This window comes from Sturnira hondurensis, unplaced genomic scaffold (assembly GCF_014824575.4).
Source record: "Sturnira hondurensis isolate 20B ecotype Veracruz unplaced genomic scaffold, ASM1482457v3 Scaffold0018728, whole genome shotgun sequence".
NCBI lineage: Eukaryota > Metazoa > Chordata > Mammalia > Chiroptera > Phyllostomidae > Sturnira > Sturnira hondurensis.
In genome coordinates, this window is record NW_028091359.1 from 4,969,415 (window position 1) to 4,991,204 (window position 21,790).

At 40.3% G+C, this 21,790-nt stretch overlaps 1 protein-coding gene across 1 annotated transcript; it reads left to right on the top strand.

Annotated features, from left to right (window-relative positions):
- Positions 1 to 554: 554 nt before the first annotated feature.
- Positions 555 to 19,089, top strand: EFCAB3 (EF-hand calcium binding domain 3). The gene is made up of 9 exons (XM_037070090.1): positions 555 to 651; positions 3,365 to 3,441; positions 5,361 to 5,504; positions 6,630 to 6,701; positions 8,226 to 8,346; positions 10,587 to 10,780; positions 11,125 to 11,309; positions 15,234 to 15,356; positions 18,138 to 19,089. The coding sequence occupies exons 1-9, from the start codon at positions 578 to 580 to the stop codon at positions 18,462 to 18,464; spliced, it is 1,317 nt and encodes a 438-aa protein (XP_036925985.1). The 5' UTR covers positions 555 to 577; the 3' UTR covers positions 18,465 to 19,089.
- Positions 19,090 to 21,790: the final 2,701 nt, after the last annotated feature.

The following is a 21,790-nucleotide window of genomic DNA, read 5'->3' on the forward strand; positions in this document are numbered from 1 at the left end:
CTGGGGCAGCAAAACAGCACTGTGTCCCACTCCCATTCCTACTTTGAAGAAAGGCCCGTGGATTCGTAGTAACCGGCAGGGCACAGGTGGACCTCCCAGAAGGACACCCTGGGAAAATCTGCTTACTACTAGGCCGGTATCCAAGATACAAATAATTGGGTAAATATTTTGGAAGTGCTATATAACGTTTTACCCTCTGCCGATTATGACATGAATTGTTCTACTGATTTCAAAAATAAATGTTGTCCTTAAATAACTTTCTCCACATATTCCCAGGATACTTTATCCAAGTCACATGGTGCCATTCATCTTTATATAGAAGCAGAATGACATTATTTGAAGGGAGAACAATGGCAAGAAATTTTGACTAGAGACCTTGAAATAGAAAAAGGGGTCTTTCTACATGTCTTCTAATTATGCACAAACCTCTAACTTGAATTTATACATATTACGATTCCTTTAGGTCCTGGACTTCAAAATCCAGGTCTTGAGCTGGGAAAATTGCCAAAGGATATAGAGAAATTAATCTGTGATCCTTAATTGTACCTCCTAAATTCCAGACAGAGTTACTGGCTACATGGACGTTTCTGATATTAAGTCAAAATTTAAGCTGAATCCTCTAGAACAAGTACCCGGCTCCCATGGCAAGAGGTAAGTAATGAATATATTAAGGTGATAAATCTATTAAGATAAAGAATTATTAAGGTGATGAATGTATTAAATATCCATAAAGGCTATAATGAAACTAGTTAGAATGATCTTAAATATCTATTCTGTGATAAATTTAGTTATAAAACAAACATCTGAACTGAAGATAAAGATCTTTATGAAAATAAAAATATACCTACCCTTTTTGATTAGAGAGACAAAGAGTTCTCCTTCCTGTTCTCCCACGTGAGAGGGTATTTTTGTGTGAGGGGGCAGAGTATCCCAGAGGGCTTAAGAAATTGTCAGTTAGAGATTAAGATTTTTGAGTGCCAGTTTAAAGCAGATTAAATTTAGAGGATCACAAAAGAACACCCAAGCTCCTAAGAAAGTCAGAGTCTAGAGAAAAGGTCTGTAGCTCCAGTGGAGCCGGTAAAGGGAAATCGAGTTTCCGGTGGCAGCAGGGAGTGGGGAGGGCTCGTGGGAAGAGCAGCGCCATGGGCTATCAAGGACAACATAAAAAAAAAAGAAATCTAGTAAATTAGCAATGACTAAGGTTGAACTAAAATTAGGAGGGGAGGTTTGCGTGTGACAATAACAATCGATTTTTCTTAGTCTGATAAACACTGGCCACTAATAACTGATTATACTGGGTCAGATCATAAGCAGAAGAGCCTCTCTCCCCTCTCACAGTTATCTGTTTTCTTTGCCACTGTGAGAGTGTTTCTCCTAGTGTCCTTGATTAGGCCATTGCTGCAGGAGCACATCATTTTTCTAGAGGGATGTATACGGGTAAGGCAACCTTAGAGGAGCCAAATCTCTTGATCTCGTCGTTACCCTGAACTGAAGTAGGGACTTCCTCGTCACTGAAAGTCAGCAAGCAAAGACTAGATACCACCACCTGTAGATTGAATTCCTGCATAAGACGAGAGGCTAGACTGGGCTTGTTCCAAATCTACGGTTCCTCAACCCTTTCAAACATAAAATAATAACACTATTTCCCATGTTTGATCCAAGAGAAGGCTTGAAATTCTGCCAAGACTATCCTTTTTAAAATGTAGCTAAAAAAACTTTACACTGCCTGGCCTTCTATTTTCCTTTTGCTTCTTGAGAACTACACATTTTTCCATTGGCTGCATCTTCATATAATGCAAAAAAAAATTATTTCTGTTTAGAAATACAAATATGAAATAACCTATCCAAATAAAGGCAAGGTTTTTCAGAAGTTTAAGTAGGTAATAAAAAGAAAACGCTAGCAGGAGAAATCAATGTTAGTAAAAGCTGAGAAAATAAGACTAATTAGATGAAATTCCATGTCAAAAAAGTTGAGAACGATGCATTATGACACCTTATTGCCTCCTTCTCTCCCAAGTCTTTCTTTGAAAGTAACTTGAATCTACTAGAAACTGTAAGGGAGACCAAATTCATAAACCATCATTTTCTAAATGTGAGTACTGTTTAGTGCTTCCTCTGGTTTCATTTTTAAACTGCTTCTTGTAGAAACAAAGACTAAGACATTCCATATTTTTAAAACTTTCAGTTCTATTCATATCAAAGTTAAATGTATTTTAAATAAAATTAATTTGTAAAATTATGGTTACTATAAGTTTACTTTGAAATTACCATATTATAAGCAATATAATTGCTTTTTTCTTCTTTTTTAAAAGATTTTATTTATCTACTTTTAGAGAGAGGGGAAGAGAGGGAGGGAAACATCAATGTGCGAGAGAGAGATTCATTAGTTACCTCTTGCACACCTCCAACTAGGGACCTGGCCTGCAACCCAGGCATGAACCCTGACTTGGAATCCAACCAGTGAGCTTTTGGTTCACAGGCTAGCGCTCATCCACTGAGCGACACCAGCCATGGCTCATTTTTTTCGTAATGCATCATTATATCCCTAACTGAATAAATGCTCCAAATTTATACAAAATAGAGAGAGAGAGAGAGACTGATCTACCTCTATGTCTCTCATATGCTGGTAAAAATAAAATTTGGAGCCCTGGCTGGTGTAGCTCAGTGGATTGAGCAAACAACCGTGGTTCGATTCCCAGTCAGGGCCCATGCCTGGGTTGCAGGCCAGTTCCCAGCAGGGGATGCATGAAAGGCAACCATACATTGATATTTCTCTCCCTCTCTCCTTCCCTTCTCCTCTAAAGGTAAATAAATAAAATATTTTTTAAAATCTTAATATATATATATATATATATAATTTGGCAATTAAAGTCATAACATAATCACAAATATAAAATTTTGCTATAAGGATAGTCACCATAAAATTATTTAAAATAGTTAAAAATTTGAAACAACTGTATCTTTAAAAATAGAAATAGCACAAGGCTTATATTCTCGAGCTCTGGAGTCAGAAAACACTGGGTGTGACTCCCAGGACTTCCGTTTATTAGCTGTGTGACTTGGGACGAGCTATTTAATCCCTCTGAGCCTCAGTTCCCTCTTTGTAAAATGGGAGAAATCAGATTTTGTTAAGGGGGCTTGGGCGGTGGGAAAGTGTGGGGCAGACGGAGGCGGACCTCCATGGCCAACGCTTTCTCACTGCCCGTACTGTAGCTGCTGGCAAGTGACAGGAACAGGTCCCCGAGGCGGTGTGACTGTAGTTATGTGGTGACGCTTCCAGTCACTGCAGTCGGCAAAAACTGATGACTGGGACTGACGTTTGCTGCTTCACCTGTGCACTGCATCTTTTCACATCTCTTCTCAGGGATAAAGGCTTACCGGGATCTCTCCCACGCCGATTAAGACACAAAAAAAGGAAGTTGAAGGCTTCACAAATTCGAGGTAATGAGAATCATCCCCCAGAGGGAAATGTAAAAAAGCCCCTTAATATGACTGATCATTTTTTTCTGTAAGAGGGATTGGGGATTTCACGGGTTGTCTACAGTATTCTTGTCATTTGAGAACAAAACAATTTTTTAAAATTTAATGTCTAATTTATTGGAAGGAAGGGAGACTACTTTCAAATAAACATCTTCCTAGAACTGAGTTAGTACTGGCCAAATATTTTCATTCAAAGAAGAACTTGTGGGTGTGGAAAAGAACAGAAGCAGGATCAAACAACAATCGAGTAATGAAGCAGTATAACCACAACTGAAGTCCTGGGATTCCTCATAAAAAAGAATTATAATGACAAAATGAGCTACATTGGCTACAGTTTATTAACCCAAACAATAAAAATGTATTTAAAGCCAACAGTGTACTAGGCAGGAAGAAGACATCAAATCAGATGTGGTCCCTGCCCTAGTAGGAAGTCTTACAGGGAACAGTTAAGCCAGGAATTTGTTGATTGTAACATTTAAATTACAGTAGGACCCAAGTCATGAGGTGGGAGGTACAGACGGTGCAGGAGCATCAAAGAAAGTCCCCTAATTTAATCTTGTGAGGATAGGAGGGGAGAGAAGGCTGAATGAGGAGGAGTAAATCAGTCCATGAACGCAGAGAGGGGTACCCTGGGCAGAAAGGGGGGAATCTGAAAAGGGCCAAAGAAAAGGAAAGCACGACACACTAAAAACCAGAAACAAGGCCGGCATGGCTGTGTTGGGGTTCTAGTAAGGCAAATGCTTCACCAACACCCCGCCCCGTCCCTGCCCCTCCCCTGCCAGGAGACAGAAAATAATCGAAGAATCACCTTTATTGCTGGGAGAGCTAATTTAGAAAACACAAAAGGTTGTCAAGATCAAAATTGCATTTTTATTGTAAACTGAGCTAAATGCCTTAATAATAATAATAGTTTATGGCTTGACAAACTGTGAGGTTTCTAAGTGCAGTAATGTACACTGGTGCTTGTTTTAAGGCTTACCTCGTTGTTCTGATTAGGTATTGTGAGATAGAAATGACTGTCATGGAAGTTTTCCATACTTAGTGATCCCTAGAAATAAAACCATTTTAGGGCCACACCGGGAATCCCCAGAGTTGGCTGGGAGGTAAAGGGTCAGGGGAAGTGGGTAAGAGCCTTGGCTGTGGTTTCTGCAGGAAGGAAGAAGCAGGCAGCATGAGCAGGTTTAGAATTGGCTAGTCCAAATAATGTCAGCAGCTCTGGGGTGTGGGGCTGCCCCCAGTCCTCTGGCCGCCCTGGCCCCTTTTCTGGAGGCTCTGGAGGAGAATCTGCTTTTGAGCTCATTCAGGTTTTTGGCAGAATTCAGAACCCACAGTTGTGGGGCTGAGGTCCCCACTTCCTTGCCGCCCGTCAGCCAGGAGCCTTTCTCAGCCCCTTAAGTCTGCATTCCACATCACATTGTCCTCTCCGTCTGCAAACCAGCAACAGCAGGTCAGGCCCTCCTCATGCTTTGAACATCCCACCTCTCCTGCCACATCTCTCTCGTTCCAGATGCATGAGGGACCCCGGGACTAGGCTGGGCCCATGCAGATAATCCAGGGTAATCTCTTTTAGTTACATCTGCAAAATCTCTTTTGTCATGTAAAGTGATGTATTTCACAGGCTCCAATAATTAGGGTGTACGGTATCTTTCAAAGGTCATTTCGCCTACATATTTGGTTTCCCACCAATACTTCATTCCAGTTAAAATCTCATGGAAGGACACTGTCCTTCGCAGTAGGAAATGTTTATTCAGTACTCATATTTCTCTCAGTGTGTTTTTAGAACATCATCTCCAGTCAACTGCATTGTCCATCCCAGTTCCATTAGAATGTAAATTAATGTTTGAATAACTGTCCTGACTAACTTAATTCTATTTCTCCAGCCTTCCAAGAAGCCTACAACTTCTTCAACAGGGACAAGACTGGCTCTATTGACCTGCATGGATTGATGTGCACGTTAGCTAAGTTGGGAATGAGTCTAAACAAGCATGATGTTTCTAATGAATTAAAATATGCAGATATGGATCGTGAGTACTTTCGTTTATCATTACTTTCCTCATAGAAGCTTTTTGTAAATATACACTTTTCTCTCGGGACCTGTATGAATATGAAAAATAAACCTCACTTCTTTGCCAAAAGTACCTATGTGTGTGTTTCTCTTTAAGGATATCAGTGAGGTATGGGTGCAGGTTATGAAATCAATTTAATGCTTCTTTGAAAAAGCCTACGTGGAAACTAAAGGTGGCTGTCCCCTTTCAATGTCAAATTCAGATTGCCTATCATGATGTTCATTTTGGAGGGTGCCTTAAAATAAGAATATATATTACAAAGGCATTGCTGATTTCACAGTGTCATGTTGCCAAGGAAATCCAAGCCCTTGGTCTCTGTATGCACCCTATTAGTGCAAATCTTCCTTCCATCATTACAGCCCACCTGTGTTGAACTTCAAATGCCACAGCAGGTTTGTTGGTATTTTTGTAACACATAGACCATGTTTTCTTTGAATATACCGACCTAGTGATATATGGCAAGCCCAAACAGGCACACTGTGTGGAATCACTGTGCATTTCACTGTGTATACAGTGACAGTACATTCGGTGTATTTTCTCCTCTCCCCACTGCCCGCCCAGCTGCCAGTGCCCCGTGTGAGCGCCAGTTCCACATATGCGTCAGTGTCACAAGTGGGTTGAAGCTTCACTTGTTGCCACTAACTGCCTAGTTTTTCTGTTGTTTTATGGAAACACACACACACATGACTAACAGCCCTTAACTTTAGAGGAAGCGAGGTATGATTTGGGGATGTTATAATAACAGAAATATTAGCAGTATGGAGTGGAAGGCAGGGTGGATTCTTTGCAAAAATGACCAGTCTTTTGGAAAGGAGTGAAGGGCAGGACCGTCATGACTGGCAGCCCCCTGCTTGATGTTGACAGCCCACCAGTGCTTCCGTCCGTGGGCTGCGGAGGGCTGGAGTGAGCGTGCCAAGACCACTTCAAGAAGACCAGTGTTCCCCGAGCATACCCCCAGTCCCAGAATGCTCTGATGTTACGTACTGAATGATCCATAAGGTTTTCGTTGTTATATTTAATATGTAATCTGATCATTAAAATACGTCTTATGTTCTTGTTCTGAACCTTCAATTTTTGTTGCAGGAGATGGGAAAGTGAATTTCTCAGACTTTATCAAGGTGCTAACAGATAAGAACCGCTTTCTTAAGGCTGTGGGTAAGTAGACACATGACTGAATAGATAGCAGTTGGGTAGCTGCATTTCACTGCATAGTAAATATTACTGCATTTTTTAGGACTGTAAGATGCACCAGACCATAAGATGCACCTAGGTTTTAGAGGAGGAAAATAGGAAAAAAATTTTTGAAGCAAAACATGTGGTCAAATATTTAATAATGTAAATAACACAGGCCGCCACCCACCCCCCACAGCGAGCCAGGTAAGCTACATTTGGACTATAAGATGCACCCCCATTTTCCTCCCAAATTTGGGGGGAGTGCGTCTTATAGTCCGACAAATACAGTATACATTTTGGCCTCCAGTCAGGAGACAAATGAAGAATGGGTACTCTGGAATGTGATTTACTTTTGTGCTGCTTCTCCAAAACAGCATTTGCTAAGCAAAGTGACACAGTTTTGGAATTCTCACTTAAATGCATCAAGTCCCTCTGCAGGAGATGCTACATGAGAGCCCTCTGGCAGTGGTGTAGAAGGGTTACCCTTCACACTATTTTTTTTAAATTTTATTTATTTATCTTTAGATAGGAAGGAAAGGAGAGAGGGAGAGAAACATCAATGTATGGTTGCCTTTTGTGCGTCCCCTGCTGGGAGTTGGCCTGCAGGGAACCGGCCTGCAACCCAGGCATGTGCCCTGACTGGGAATCGAACTGCAATCGTGTGGTTGGCAGGCCCGTGCTCAATCCACTGAGCTACACCAGCCAGGGCACTATTTTAATTCTTTATCAAGCGCATGAGCTACTTTGAGAGGCACTGCTTTTACAAAAGAAAAAAAACCTCTTTCTCATGCAAATTTGGGTGTAGATACTTTATTGTTCCTGACAAATACCTTCCTCCCCCTGATGAAGAATCTGCCCTTAGTGCCCATGGCCAGGGAGCCTGCTGGAGGCCAGAGAGCCTGTTCTCACCTAAGGTTATAAACAATGTGAAGGTAAACTCGAAATATTTTTATTAGTCCTCTAATGGCTTGTTTATGAGTTTAAGAGGCACCTTGTAAAATCTAATCCTATTCATATCATGTTTTCTAGGATAAATACGTTCCAAATTTCAAATACTGTATATTGTTTTGAAAATACAGCCATTCGTAGGCTATGAACTGTCCATGGGACAAACAAAATTACTGCTTCAAGTACCCACTATAGAAACAAGGGTTTGCCTGCAAACCAGACATATATTTACCAACAACTCCTTTGCTTAGAACAGGGCAAAGGTCCTTAACATAAATTCATGTTTATGTTCAATGTATTACTATGTTTACTTAGAAGCCATCGAACTAAAAGTATTTTTTTGACTCCATGATTATTTTGTCTGTTCAGTAATAAAAATGACCTTTCTACCTTTCTACCTTTCTCCAATAGAACAAATGTTGAATGTTTTCCTATAATTCTCCAGTCCTTGATTTGGTATTAATTTCGTATATACAATAAAAAGACTGCCATTTTAGTACTTTCTTGATAGATGATATTTTTTCAGAAGGCATTTTGGATCTTTTCTTTCCTTTATAGTTCCAGAAAAAATGAGATGTTTAGATTTAGCTGGCAACCCAGGAATTCTGTTGTTTGAAATCCTATCAAAGCTTGTAGAGACTTCAGCTTTACCCAAAAAGGCTATAAAGGAAATAGTAAGGTAAGTGACAAGAAAAGGGCAAAAATGACCTCCTCAGAAGCACTTAGGAGGGTACTCCCAAGGCGGTCCCCTCTCACTAACATTCCATGTCACAAGTCTGTTCCAAAACAAAGGAAGGTGCAGGGGCAGATGAGAGCTGATTCCTTCACCCCACAGTGCTGCCTGCTCCGAAGCTGCAAGGCTGACCTCAGGCCATCTCAGCTCCCCACTGAGGGCACGACAGCTAAGAAAGGTCAGGCTTGTCTGTCCTTTGAGCACTGTGCTATTTGCATGTGCTCTCACTTTTGTTGTCCATCATCCAATGTCAGAATCATCAAAGTTCAAAGGGACACTGTGCGGGGCACAGTGGTGAGAACCTCTGAGAGAGTGTGCCACGTCCCCAAAACCTGTGTGCAGCCAATGTTGAGACTCTGGGAACTGGGACCAAACTTGTACAGGGGGACTCAAAACCAGCCATGCAGACTTTCTGGGCCCCTAGGTTCTCAGTTACCTCTTGTCTGATCACAAAACAAACAAACAAACAAACAAAACAAAAAAAAAACTAGGTTTCTACTCATGCCTCCCAAAATACCTCTCAACACATCAGCCAGAGTGATATTCTTAAAACATAATTCAGATCATAAGTGTCCTATGGCTTCCTATCACACTCAAGTTAAAATCCCAGCTCTCAGGCCCCTGTTTCCTTCCTCTCCCAGGGAGGAGTCTGTCACTAGAGCTTCTTTACTGCTGAAAATGTGACAGTGGTGTAACAGTGTCACAAAAATACATATCGGTCCTGATAGTCAGCCATTTTGCACTGGTAGGATGTATTGATAGTTGATATGTAAATGCAGGCTCTGACCGGGTAGTTTGTTTGGTTAGAGCATCATCCCAATATGCCAGGATTGTGGGTTTGATCCCCAGTCAAAGCACATAGGAGAATCAACCAATGAATGTAGAAATAAGTGAAAAAACAAATCAATATTTCTCTCTCTCTTTAAAATCAGTAATAAAAAAGATCTGTCATTGATCTATAAGCCATGCATGTTTGTAAAGCAGATGTTTATGCATTTGCACTGTGAATTAGAGTCCTATACCATATATAGCCTGCTCTGCTTATTCTTAAAGAATTTATAACCTAAAAAACATAGTAACAGGCGCATACACATACAAATCGCAAAGAATTGCAATCAACAGTGATTTACTGTGGATAGTAAGGTTACTGGTAATGTTTTATTCTTTATACTTTTCTCTATTTTCCAAACTGCAATAAAAGTTTTTCTAATTTAAAAAATGTTCTTTTATTTGAGATCTTGCTCACCAATTGACATATGTCATCAGTGCAAATAAATTCGTATACAAATTCTCAAGAAAAGTTGCATTTAAAAGTCTAACACATGATAGGAAAGATTAGTGTTTATATTTAAGCCAGTGTCAAGTAAGGGGTTACCAAGGATCATACTTGATAGGTATTTTTCTAGACAAGACTGGGAGGTCTTTGCGAAAAGGGAGGAAGCCAAAGCCCAGGGACTACATATGTAAAATAGTCAAATGGGTAACAACTAAGTTGACTAAACTATAGCTGTTAAACAATTGTTAGCTTTTCTCAAGTTAGTTCTATTGTAGGATGTACTTAAGCAGTAAGTACATGTAAATGTATTTAGGGTAAAGCAGGTGAATTATGTTATATGTTGCTCTTATATCACATTGCATTGAATACTGTTTGGATGCATGTTGAAAGAGATGCTTATTTCTTGGAAAACTCAATATAGGAGCTGTGTCTACAATTAGAACTGCCACATTTGGCATGTTTGTTAATTCTAGTTTCATTTAATAACTTGTAAGCCATGTAAATTTAAGTTATTTTTTTAAGTTAGTGGGGAAAAATTGAAATGCAAATACCAGTACTTTAGGATTTTGGTCTTGGTGTTTGTGTGAAATTCTGAGGCCTTGATTTAAATCTCTCATTGTATTACTATTTGCTTCTAGGTATATGGTGCTAAATGATACCTGTCTAATAAATATTCCTTTAAAAATATAGTCAAATGGCTTGTGGCAGTTACCAGTGGACAGTCTCTAACTTGCAGAAACAGGCACTCAATAAATAATAGTGAATGAATATACAAATTAAATTTAAAATAAATGTACTCAGCGTATATGACTTGTAACCTGACATTTCCCCGTTTGTCTGACACTCAGGCATGCTTTCAGTAGAACTATAGCAATTTTTATTCACTTCCGGATTATATATATATTTTTAGGTATTTCCGAAGAAAATTCCAAGAAACCACCTCAGGAATATTGTGGAGCCCCTACACTGAGGGGTATAGAAAAAGGAGATTTAAGCCAGACATCTGCACACCTCTGAGCTCGAGCATGACCGCCCTTGTTAATGCTGCCCGGATCTCGGTCATGAAACAGCAGGATTTATTTAACTATCTTGAGGAGCTCAAGAGTAAGACCCGCTTCCCTACTGTTGTAAAGGATCTACTTGTGCATTACTGGTCAGAAATAAGTACCAGAGGACAAGTGCTGTAAGAGCGGGACCACAGCCTGTTTTGAGTGACCGGTCTCTGTCACCCAGCTATCATTTGAAAGCAAATGTATGTTTTACCTGAGTCCTCGGATGCCTGAATGAAGCTGAGAGTCTGTGGAGGGGTGGGGGTGGGGACACCGGAGAGCGAAGATGGGTCATGGCGCTGAGAAGAAGAATAGACAAAGAACAAAATAGATGCCACATGTAGGTCTTTCATGTGAATTTCTTATGTTATTGGTGGTAACATTTTTTTTATCTTTCAGGATGCAATCCTCCTTCGGATAATCCATATTCAAAAATACCCATCTTCCCACTGTTTCCTAATGAGGATGGAGTGGTGATGGGAAAGCCATTCAGAGACATCCAGAAACTAGAAATGCTAAGGAGGAAGGAGCCTCTGGATTTCTTTGAGAACTACTTTTTCCATAAAAGAGATTGGAAAATACAGGTGAGATTTAAATTATGTCCCATTGATCTAAATACTTGTGTTTTAAAATTCTAACTGAATAGAACTAGTAACATGCTTTTTAAAAATTTTATTGATTGATTTTCTTAGAGGGAGAGAGAGGGAGAGAGAAAGAGGAAGGAAGCAAGGAAGCAAGCATCAATTTGTTGTTCCACATATTCACGTATTCATTGGTTGATCTTGTATGCGCCCTGACTAGAGACTGAACCCGCAACCTCTGCATATCAGGCTGACACTAAACAAATGATCTCTCCGGCCAGGGTATAATGTGCTTTTTAATAACAAATATTTTCAGTCATTGTGTTTCAAACCAGATTCCACAGACATAATCCTAAGTTAAAGCTCAGGTATAAATATTTTATTTAATGTCAACAAACAGTTAAACTTACTGAAAAATACAATTCTAGGCTTGGAGTTGGGAATGGGGAATATAAGTATAATAACAAAGAGGACTTCAGGTCCTGTCTCCAGCTGCTCAGCTCTCCCATCAACTCAGGGCCCAGAGCTGCATTTTGGTCTCCCTCAACTGTCTCTAGATCGTGGTTGGGCCACACACCACGGAATGAGAGAACCAAGTCCATGGCCCAATGGAGCAAGGTTGTGATGGAGGGGCCATCTTGCCCTTGGACTAGAACCCTGTTTATAATTCCAGCTGAACCTTCTAACCCTGCTTCAAGCTCTGTTGCCTCTAATCTATTTGCCCCACCTCCCCACCAAAGGTGTACTTTATCATCATAAGTTTTAAAGTCTCAGACAAGTATGCCCTTGTTTCTGGATATTTTTTCAGGAAGCTGTGGCCTTACCCCAGGTTTGTCACATGCCTCTCCACCTGAGAAACAAGAGCAAAACTTGGCTCGAGACCAGCCTACCTGGTGGAGTATATCTGGGGTCCAGAGGTCCGTGTGTTCTTCTCATCACTGTGAGATCCCTAAAAGTTCCCTCCAGGCAAATGTTATGAGTCCCAGAACTGGAAGAGAGAAAAAATAGGGAGTTGCTGATCAACAGGCATGAAGTCAAAATTATGCAAGGTGAATAAGTTAGAGAGATCTGCTCTGCAACATTGTGCCTATAATTAATACTGTATCGCACACTAACAACTGTGTTGAGGGTCGATCTCATGTTCAGAGTTCTTATCACAATAAAATTTTTAAAAAACTTAGAGTCCTGTGATGACTGTGAAGCATTCCATCTAAAAACTGACCTGGGGAAGAACATATCACAGACCTTGGATTTAAAATTCAAGATGGGACCTGGGGTAACTCCTTTTGAAAAAGAGATGCAGGTGGTCCATGAAGGCCTGAACTTTTGAAGGTGTGTGTATAGGAAGAAAAAGGAAACCAAAGGAGTGGATTTGCCAGTGGATTCTCTCCTTGGTATCCACTCCTCCTCCCCACCCTTAAGAGGACAAAAAATCCCCCAACTTTCTGGTTTGAGAGGCTTTAACTCTACCCCCAGCTGCCCAAGTCATTCATCCTGATCAATCCAAGCCAATCAAGGAATCAGATTTCCCGAGTCACAGTGACTTTGGTGATCTAGGCTGGTCAAACCAGAGGGAAGTTTATAACCATTGTTTGATATTTGGGGCAGGAGAGGCTGTCTTCCCCCTGGATATGGATGAGGGAACGACAGCACTGGGGCAGCAGGCAGCCCTGTGACAGAAGAGAAACAAACCTAAGGATGAAGCTAAAATGTGGAGTCACGAAGACATAGACCTGAAACCCTGATGATGTTCTGAACCTCTGGATCAACCCATGCCTGAAGTCCCATTTCTGGAATTTTCACGTAAATAAGCCAATAAATACATTGTTTAAATTAACAATAAATAAATAAAATAGAGAGCCCTGTGACAATCACCAGTGACCTAGAGTTTAAGACTGTGTCTTTCTCTCTCCAAATGAAGCCACGCCCACAGGCAAATATCACTGAGAAGATGGAAATAGAGGACACTTAGTCCCTTTAAACTTATTTTCCAACATTGACCCCTCCACCTGTGATGCTTGACTGTTTATTGTCAGTCTCTCCAACTGGAATATAAGAATTCCGATTTTTAAAATAATTTTCAGATAGATGTTTTTGTGGGAGACACACCTAAAATATGGCTCAGAAAGTTTAAAAGGGACAGCAAAAATATATGAAGCGAATACAAATTAAAGTAAGCTGGCATCAATAGATTAATATGGGAAAAGTAAAATTTAAGGGAAAATAGCTAAAGATAAATATGCTATATAAAGATTTTTAAGCCCTTACTGGTGTGTCTTAGTGGATTGGGCATCATCCCTCAAGGCGGAAGGTCGCTGGTTCAATTCCCCATCAGGGCACATTGGCCTGGGTTGCCTGGTTGGAGCATGCAAGAGGCAATCAATGTTTCTCTCACCCATTGAGGTTTCCCTCTCTGTAAAAACAAATAAAATCTTTTTTTAAAGATTCTTTAAAAGTATCAGGAAGATGCTACTATCCTGAGCCTCTGTGTACCATGCAAATGATGCTTGCCTTAAAATTTCTCACTTTTATCCAATGTAAGGATAATTGCTTAAATGAATAGGCAAACCCATCATCACAATGGGAAATTTTTATCATGCGTCTCCAGAAACTAATAAAGCAGACCCCCCCCCACTGCCACCCCAAAAAGGAAATCAACTCCTCTTAGAAAAAAAATTTAACTGTCCAGGAAGAGAGATGGGGAATTACAGCTGGCTATAGAATCAGAGTCTAGAAAAAGTTGTTTTAGGACATGGGAAATGAGCACATTTGTAGCCAGGAGGAGGAAGGACCCTTAGAGCGGTGGTTCTCAATCTTGGCTGCCCCATGGGACCACTTCAGAAACAACTCATGCCCAGGCCACATCCCTATCCAATTAAATCAGATCTCTGGGAATGGGCCCTGGCCTTGGTATCTTTTAAAGTTCCAAGATGCAGCCAAAGCTGAAAATTACTGCTCAGAAGAGAAACTGAGGACCAGAGTGACAGATCTCTCTATGTAATTTTCAAGGCCTAGTGCCAAATGCAAATGTAGGCCCTTGTCCAAAAACAATTAAGAATATAAATACAGCAACAGTGGAACATTAAACCAAGTTCATGGCCCTTCAGAGTCTAAGGTCCTGTGTAATTGCATAGGTCACACATCCTTGAAGTTGGCCTTGGAAAGAGGACAGCTGAAGAAATATGGTCCAGGAGGCAAATAAATAAAGATACAGGGGAGATTTGGCCTTGGACATTAAGAAAAACACATATAAGAGGGAAGGCAGAAAAAAACAGATTCAAGGATAGAGAAGACCTAAAGTGGAAAGAAGAATAAAAAGAATTTATATTAGATAGCCTTGAAGAGACAAGCTGAGGGAGTCAGAAGGTCTGGTTTTCCAACCATCACATGAAGATTAAGAGAATTAACAGTGAATGAAGAAAAACAATGTCAAACAGTACTGCAGGCATGGATGAAATGAGGCAATACACATTTTCAAAGAAAGCAGTCAGCATATTCCTATGATTTCCACCGCACTGGTCAGCAGCCCAGGAACAAGGAGGACATGGCTGGTTCCCATGAGAAGTCTGGGAGTAATGTAGGTTGTATTCTGTGGCGGGCACATTCATTTTCGGTGCTTTTGATGGTGTGGAAAGTTTGGGTAAGGGTGGATTTGGGTCCTCCCTACCCTCCATGTCCATTCCACATCTTCTGATCTATACTTCTCTTTTGAGTAGGCTTCCTCATTATGAAAGAGAACTTGCGAGATGCCCATCTACACATGGGACAAAACCAGGTGCCCCCAAACACCTGACAAGTGCTTAAGCAATAACCTTATAAACCATATACAAAGTCTTTCATGATACAATATATCACTTGTTTATTATGTCTTTGTTGTATAATTCAAACTAAAGTAGATCACCTTCTTTTTTTCAAATGTGCATCAAGGCAGCAAAAATAAAGCCTGTTGACCCTGCCTCAGGCTACCCAACTGACATCCTCACCATTGACCAAATACTCAAGAGAAAACGGAATTGGACAGTGACTGATGCAGCTGCCATTAAACCGCATGTGAGTAGTCGTGGTTGAATGAATGCCTTCCCAGAAGGCACTGGCAAAAATATTTTCCACTTGGGTACTGCAATCATAAAACTAAGAGGGTTTGTTTCTCCTCTGTGTCTTTAAAGTGAGACAAGATCATTTCTCGTTTCTACCTGCTCTAATGATGTTTCCTGCTCCATAACCAAACAGATTCAAATGTTAACTCATCAATCACGCTGCCAATCACCCTATGGAGCCACACCCTGCATCATTTCTGGGACATTAATTTGTTTCATGCTAGAAATAGCAACTACTTAGGATGTTAAACTGACAGTCTCAGTGAGAAGTGCACTCAGGGAATCATGATGAGTTAAAGAGCCTTTATCACAGCAGCTAAAAGAAAAATAGGCCCTGAGGGGGCGGCTCATTTGGTTGGAGTGTCGTCCCATACACCAAAAGACTGTGGGTTCCATGCCCAGTCAGAGCACATACCTAGGTTGGGGGCTCGATCTGTGGTTGGGGGCGTCCAGGAGATAATTGATTGATGTTTCTCTCTCTCTCTCTCTCTCTCTCTCTCTCTCTTCCTCTCTCTTTAAAATCAGTAAACACAACCTCAAGTGAGGATTTAAGAGAAGAATAGTAATAATAGTTTAAGTGAGCTTCCTTAAACTATTAGGTGCCAGGCACTGTGTTCTACAAGTGCTGTAATTCACACGTTCTAATTCATTTACTTGTCTCAACAATCCTTTGAGGTGGGCACCATTATCATTCCTTATCATTTTACAGATGTGCACAGAGAGGTTAAGTGATTTGCCCAAAGGCACACAGTTAGGCAATAATAGAGCCACAGTTACAAACATAGGCAGCTTGGCTCCAGGATCCACCCTTTTAACCACAACTCTATGCTGCCTGTCCTGACTTCTTAGCAACTTTTGTATTCCACAGAGACAGACTAGGGTTTATTTCTTTATGTGACCTCCCTTCTGTATTTGACACTAATGATCAAGCTCTCCTGACACTTTCTACTTCTTTGGCTTTTACCAAATTGCATCTTCAATTCACTTTGTAGTTCTGTATCCTTTCCTTTTTCTTCTCTTTCCTGAATGTTCATCCCCAAAGTCCTGATGTTTCCTTCTTTTTTCAGTCTCATCCTGCCCCTTTTCTCACTGTACACACTTGTCCACCCATTTCTTCAGTCAATATTTACCCAGTGTCAACAAAGTTCTGGGATTAGGAGAGATCACAGAGGGAAAAAAACCACACACACAGTTCCTAACTCCAATGAGCTTGGAGTAAGGGTGGAAGACATGGAGAAAGAAATGAGCAATAGTAATATGTCGGGATAAATGGAGCTACAGGTGGTCTGTGCTGCATGTCAGGTGTGCAAAGGAGTGGGCTCCCATCCTCTCTCATCATGGCACATATTACACTGGGTTAAATGGAGGTTACTTACCGCCCAAGGCCTCCAGCCTGGTGGACCAGCTGCCCTGAGGGCTGGGATGCTTGGGAAGATCAAGACATTGGCGTGCCTGTAACCCAGTCTCAGCAGAACACTGGGGATCTCTGCATTAAGTAAAGGAAAAACTAGGACGAGTATTCTTTGGACTGTCAATCTACCCGCCTTATTTTAACTGCCACCTACATACTGATAATTCATAAATCTGCCACTAGCTTAGACTTCTCCCCAGTACTTCTGTCTTACCTCGCTGACTGCCTGACATTTCAACCTCGCTGTCACATAGCATATCAAACTTGCCATGTCCAAAACCAAACTCAGCATCTGCATCAGACTGGCTATTCCTTGGAGAATCTGTATCTCAGTTGTTGATACCACCATCTACAAGACCACTGAAACAAGAAAGCCAGGAGCCATTCTTAACTTACACATTTTCTTCACTCTTCACATGCACTAATCCCCAAATATGGCTATTCTCATTCCTGGGAAGATTTTTCAAACCTGTCCCCCTTACTCCATCCTCTCACTGATGCTTTAACTGAGGCCCTCATTTAGGTCCGGCCTTGACAAAAACCTCCCACCTTGCATCCCCACCTCATAGCTGCTCCCCTCTGTCCATTCTCCACATGGCTGCCAATGATCTAACATCAAGATCCAACTATGTTACTGTCCTGTTTCAGAATGATGCTTCCCTCTCACCAGTGATGCACTCAGAGAGATTTATCTCACGTCCATCAGAAAGAGTGGCTTACTACCACGTGATTCACACTAAGGAGAGGATCTCTCCAGCCTCATGGGACCAAGTCTAAGAGCCTGGTTACAGCAGACCTTGCCTGCCTTGCCTTCATCACTCCTTCCCACTTTGAACTTGATACTTTATCAATACCAAAGTGCTTTACCCCTCTTCCCCACCAACACCAGGATGTTTACTGCTTTGGAGCCTTTGCTTATGCCATCCCATCTCCTGAAACACCTTCCCATCACCACTCCCTTGGTTTAACCAAACCCTTGAGGACCTACACAGCTCAGCATTCTCTCCCTCCCTGACCTAGGGTGGACCGAGAGCCATCCTTGGCATTCCTATTACGTCCGGGGCCTACCTCCACCCCATATTTCCTCCTTGCTGTAGACTCTTGTGTTTTTAATAGTCTTATAAAATGCATTATCTCATTATTCCAAAGTAATTTATTTTCATGTCTGTTGACTCCTAATTCCTCAAGAGGCACTACCCAATGTAAAAACTCAGTGACTTTCAAGTAGCCTAGGAACATAACTCTTGGACTATCTAGAATTGTGGCCCACAAATCAAAGATAGTTTAAGATAACTACTGTAAACTTCTGCTTTCTCCCTGCAGGTGAAGAGAGCTATAGATACTTATAACTTAGGAACGGCTCTTGAGCACCGGAAAGAAATGTTAAGCCTCTGGCAGAAGATCCGAGGAGATCTGATTGGAATAGACACTAAAAATGAGTCCTTTTATGACACATTTTCTACTTATACATGGTCCTGGAATGTCTGCCAAGAATTACTTTCCCCAAAGGACTTAAGGTTATACGATGCCTGCATGAATAGAAATTCCTTGCACAATTCTTCATTCTCTTCCTCTTCGGACATCAGTGAATGTGACACAGAGGCAGGAAGAAGAAGAAGATGGAAAGGTTTCAAAGAGTATCGACAATGAATTTTCTACGTTTTCTAAGCAGCTCATTGAAAACTACTTTTTCATAGATATCAAAATTATCGTTTCTTGCTTTTGTCTAGTACATTCTTAGCAGCTGGAAATGTTGACATCTTTTGCATTCTGACCAGTAAAAAAATTTAAGTCATAATATGGTTTCCCTTTTCCAATTCTTACTAGTAAATAGATACCACTGGGTTGATTCCCTAGCAACAGCTGCACTCTGGGGCCCCCACCTGGCCCAACACTGCCTGCGCAGGAGAAAGCTGAAAGCAGGCACCTCCCTCCACACAGGGGGCTGCCTGGGGAGCTCCTAAGGGCCCTCCCAGCAATAAGCATGTAGTAGATGTGACTGCAAATAGCATTAGGTTTTTAATTATTTGTCAAAATGGCCAGAGGCAAGGGACGACAATGACCTTTCAGTTTCAGGGAATAATGTGAACATCCCCCAGTGAATCCTGATTAAATTTCAGCATTCCTACGGCAATCTCTTAGAACACTCTCAAAAGTAGCTGATGTCACCCATTACATTTCTTGTCATTGTTCTTTATTGCACTTATAAAGCAGCACATATATAACTATATTTCAAATTGGGCGGTTGTGATTGCTTTATTGTGGAAAAATATACATTAAATTTGCTATTTGAATCATGTTTAAGTGTATATCATCCATTTCACTTTTTTCTCCTACAGAAAAAGGAAAAGATATGTTCCATACTGATAGTGTCAGTGGCTTATAAGGAAAATTATAATGTTCCAGTAAAAATCAATGAAAAGAGTGAAGACTCCTAACCCTAACCCAAAACTGTTTAATGAAACAGCCTTGAAGTAATTTTGTGTTACCTTGAACACTCAAAGGTAACTCAAAACTCAAAACCTTTGACCAGGTTTTGAACACTCAAAAACATCTAAATATACTTGCTGTTCTTTATAATATTATGATCTTGGGGAAAATAATTTTATAGATAAATGACTGGGTTTTCTAACAAAAACCAAGATTTATGGCTTTACAAGAGACATTTTTGGGGGGTATGGCTGTAAGTATAACTGGAAAGCTAAGAGATATAATTCAGATGCCAAAATATTAGAATTCTTGGAATATTTCCTTGGATCAATGGAATAATAGCATAATATTTTAAATAGACCCATCCTGGGAAATATAAAATGTACACTAATACATTCTTTCTATTAAATGCCACACACTGTTGGTGATGGAATGAACTGGCATCTCTCTGACGGACTATGGTATAGCCAGGGGGACTCAGCCACTCACCCACCAATAATGTATCAAGTTGCATAGGATCTGGACACGCCACAGTAAACAAACAGATATAATACCCTGACCTCACAGAACTTAATCATGGAGTAATTATAACCACTGACGTTAATACTTCCACTTCTAGAAATTATTTCTAAAGAAATAATCATGAATGTACAAAATGATTTCGTTACAAGGATGTTTGTCATGTTGAATTTTTATGTAAGAATTTTAAAGAAGCCTCAATGTCCAATAAATCATGGTACAGCTATGTAAAACAATACTATAATAATCAAAATGATGTTGTAACAGAATATTTCAAACCAAAGAATGATATTCACAAATGATTATTAGGTTTACAAGCAGGCTATAACCGCTAAGAGGCATGAGAAAACTTTATTATATTAGTTCTTAAACTTAAGTATGGTGGTGGCTGCACAAATAGATTTTTACAAAACTCTATGAACTGGACACTTAAAATGAATTTAATTGTGTGTAAAGTATACCTCAATGGATGAATGAATTTAATTGTGTGTAAAGTATACCTCAATGAAGCTGTTATAAAGAGGGACACAAAACAGTTTGTTCTAAAAATAACTTTTAGCTTAAAAGTTATTGCTATAAGTAAATCAGAAAAAAAGGACTGGAAGGATATAAACCAAAGTGTGTAATGAGTTAAATTAAGGAGGAGATGAGGTATTTTCTTTTTTTCTTTTGTCTTACCCGCATCTCCTAAATGTTCTACAAAAAACATATTTACTTTGCAATAAGAAAGGAGAAAATATGTTTTAAATTTAAGGTTTTTAAATCAGCTTATTCAATTATCTAGGGCTGCTACAAATGCTGTCCAGCAGGTTCTGTGAAACTTCAAGGAGCGCAAACTGGGACACCAAGGGTGCCATCCCTGGCCCTTCAGTTCCAGAGCCCAGACTTACACAGACCAGAATTTCCACTCATTGAAACTGAAAGAAAATCATGAAACAATTAACTACCCTGTCCCCGGTTGACAGCCAAGGCAATAATCCAAACTGGAGTTCTTAACCTTTTACATCCTTTGAACCCATGCCACCCACTGAGCTAGAAGAGTTCTCACTACTCACCAGCAGGGGGACCCTTAGCTCCTCTGAAACGTACTGAGGCATGCCGCCTGATTACTACACAGGACTCGGCCTTGTCTTCCAAATTTCTTGGGGGCAAAAAATATTTTAGGTGCCTCAAAAGATAACCAAAATTGAGTTCTACAGACCAACCAAAGATAATGGCATAAAAGTTAAGTTTAAGATACTTTAACACATTTTGTCAATAGAGCCCAAGTTGTTTGACATTTTAAGTGACTCTAATTATTGGAACTAATATAGTAATAAGTAACTTCAAGAGTGAGCTCTCCGCAGGAAATTACACACTGGGGCTGTTGATTGGGAGCCCAACGGATTTTGGTGTGGGGAGAAGAAAAGCTTGTAGATGAGAGAACAAGATGCCAAGAATAAGTATAAATCAAATCTGCAAACAGCTGCCCTTGAGAAAAGATAGAAATACTTGTACTTATTTGGAAAGGAGGTTTTGTTCAAAATGTTTCAAAAGACCATGATAGTGGCAAAAGTATTTTGTCTTCAAATAAAGCACAAGTTCTTTACAATCTTATCTTTTTTTATTCTCTTGGGCATTTTTCTTTGTGATTAGAGAGGATTTGGGGATTGTTTCCATTTCTGTCGTGGGAGAGGTGTAGAATCTCTCATTGTGTGTCCTAGTTTTGTCCAGGGAAAGAATCTGCATTGGACTAAGAGATCACTGGTCATCGTCGGTGCTAACTCTAGTACTGCACTACTCAAATAACTAACTCTTTTCTTCTCTCCTTCCAAATGGTAATCATCACTCTTCTGGAAGTCTTCTCAAGTAACCTTATCTTATATTGACGGCATACCTTCTTCTAAGAGACTCTTGTCAGAATCAGTTTGTAGTAATTATTGAAAAAGAAATGTGAGGTTGAAGTGTATTAACAAAACTATACTTGTGTATGAATTAAGTCTTGATTGGGCAAATAAGCTTGGGTATGGATAATTCAAACAGGTTAT

Excerpts from the sequence above, each read along its gene's own strand:
- EFCAB3 (XM_037070090.1), top strand. The coding sequence starts at position 578 with ATGGACGTTTCTGATATTAAGTCAAAATTTAAGCTGAATCCTCTAGAA. Across the intron at positions 5,505-6,629 it reads AAAATATGCAGATATGGATC|GAGATGGGAAAGTGAATTTC; the intron begins GTGAGTACTTTC and ends TTTTTGTTGCAG. Across the intron at positions 10,781-11,124 it reads CTATCTTGAGGAGCTCAAGA|GATGCAATCCTCCTTCGGAT; the intron begins GTAAGACCCGCT and ends TTTATCTTTCAG.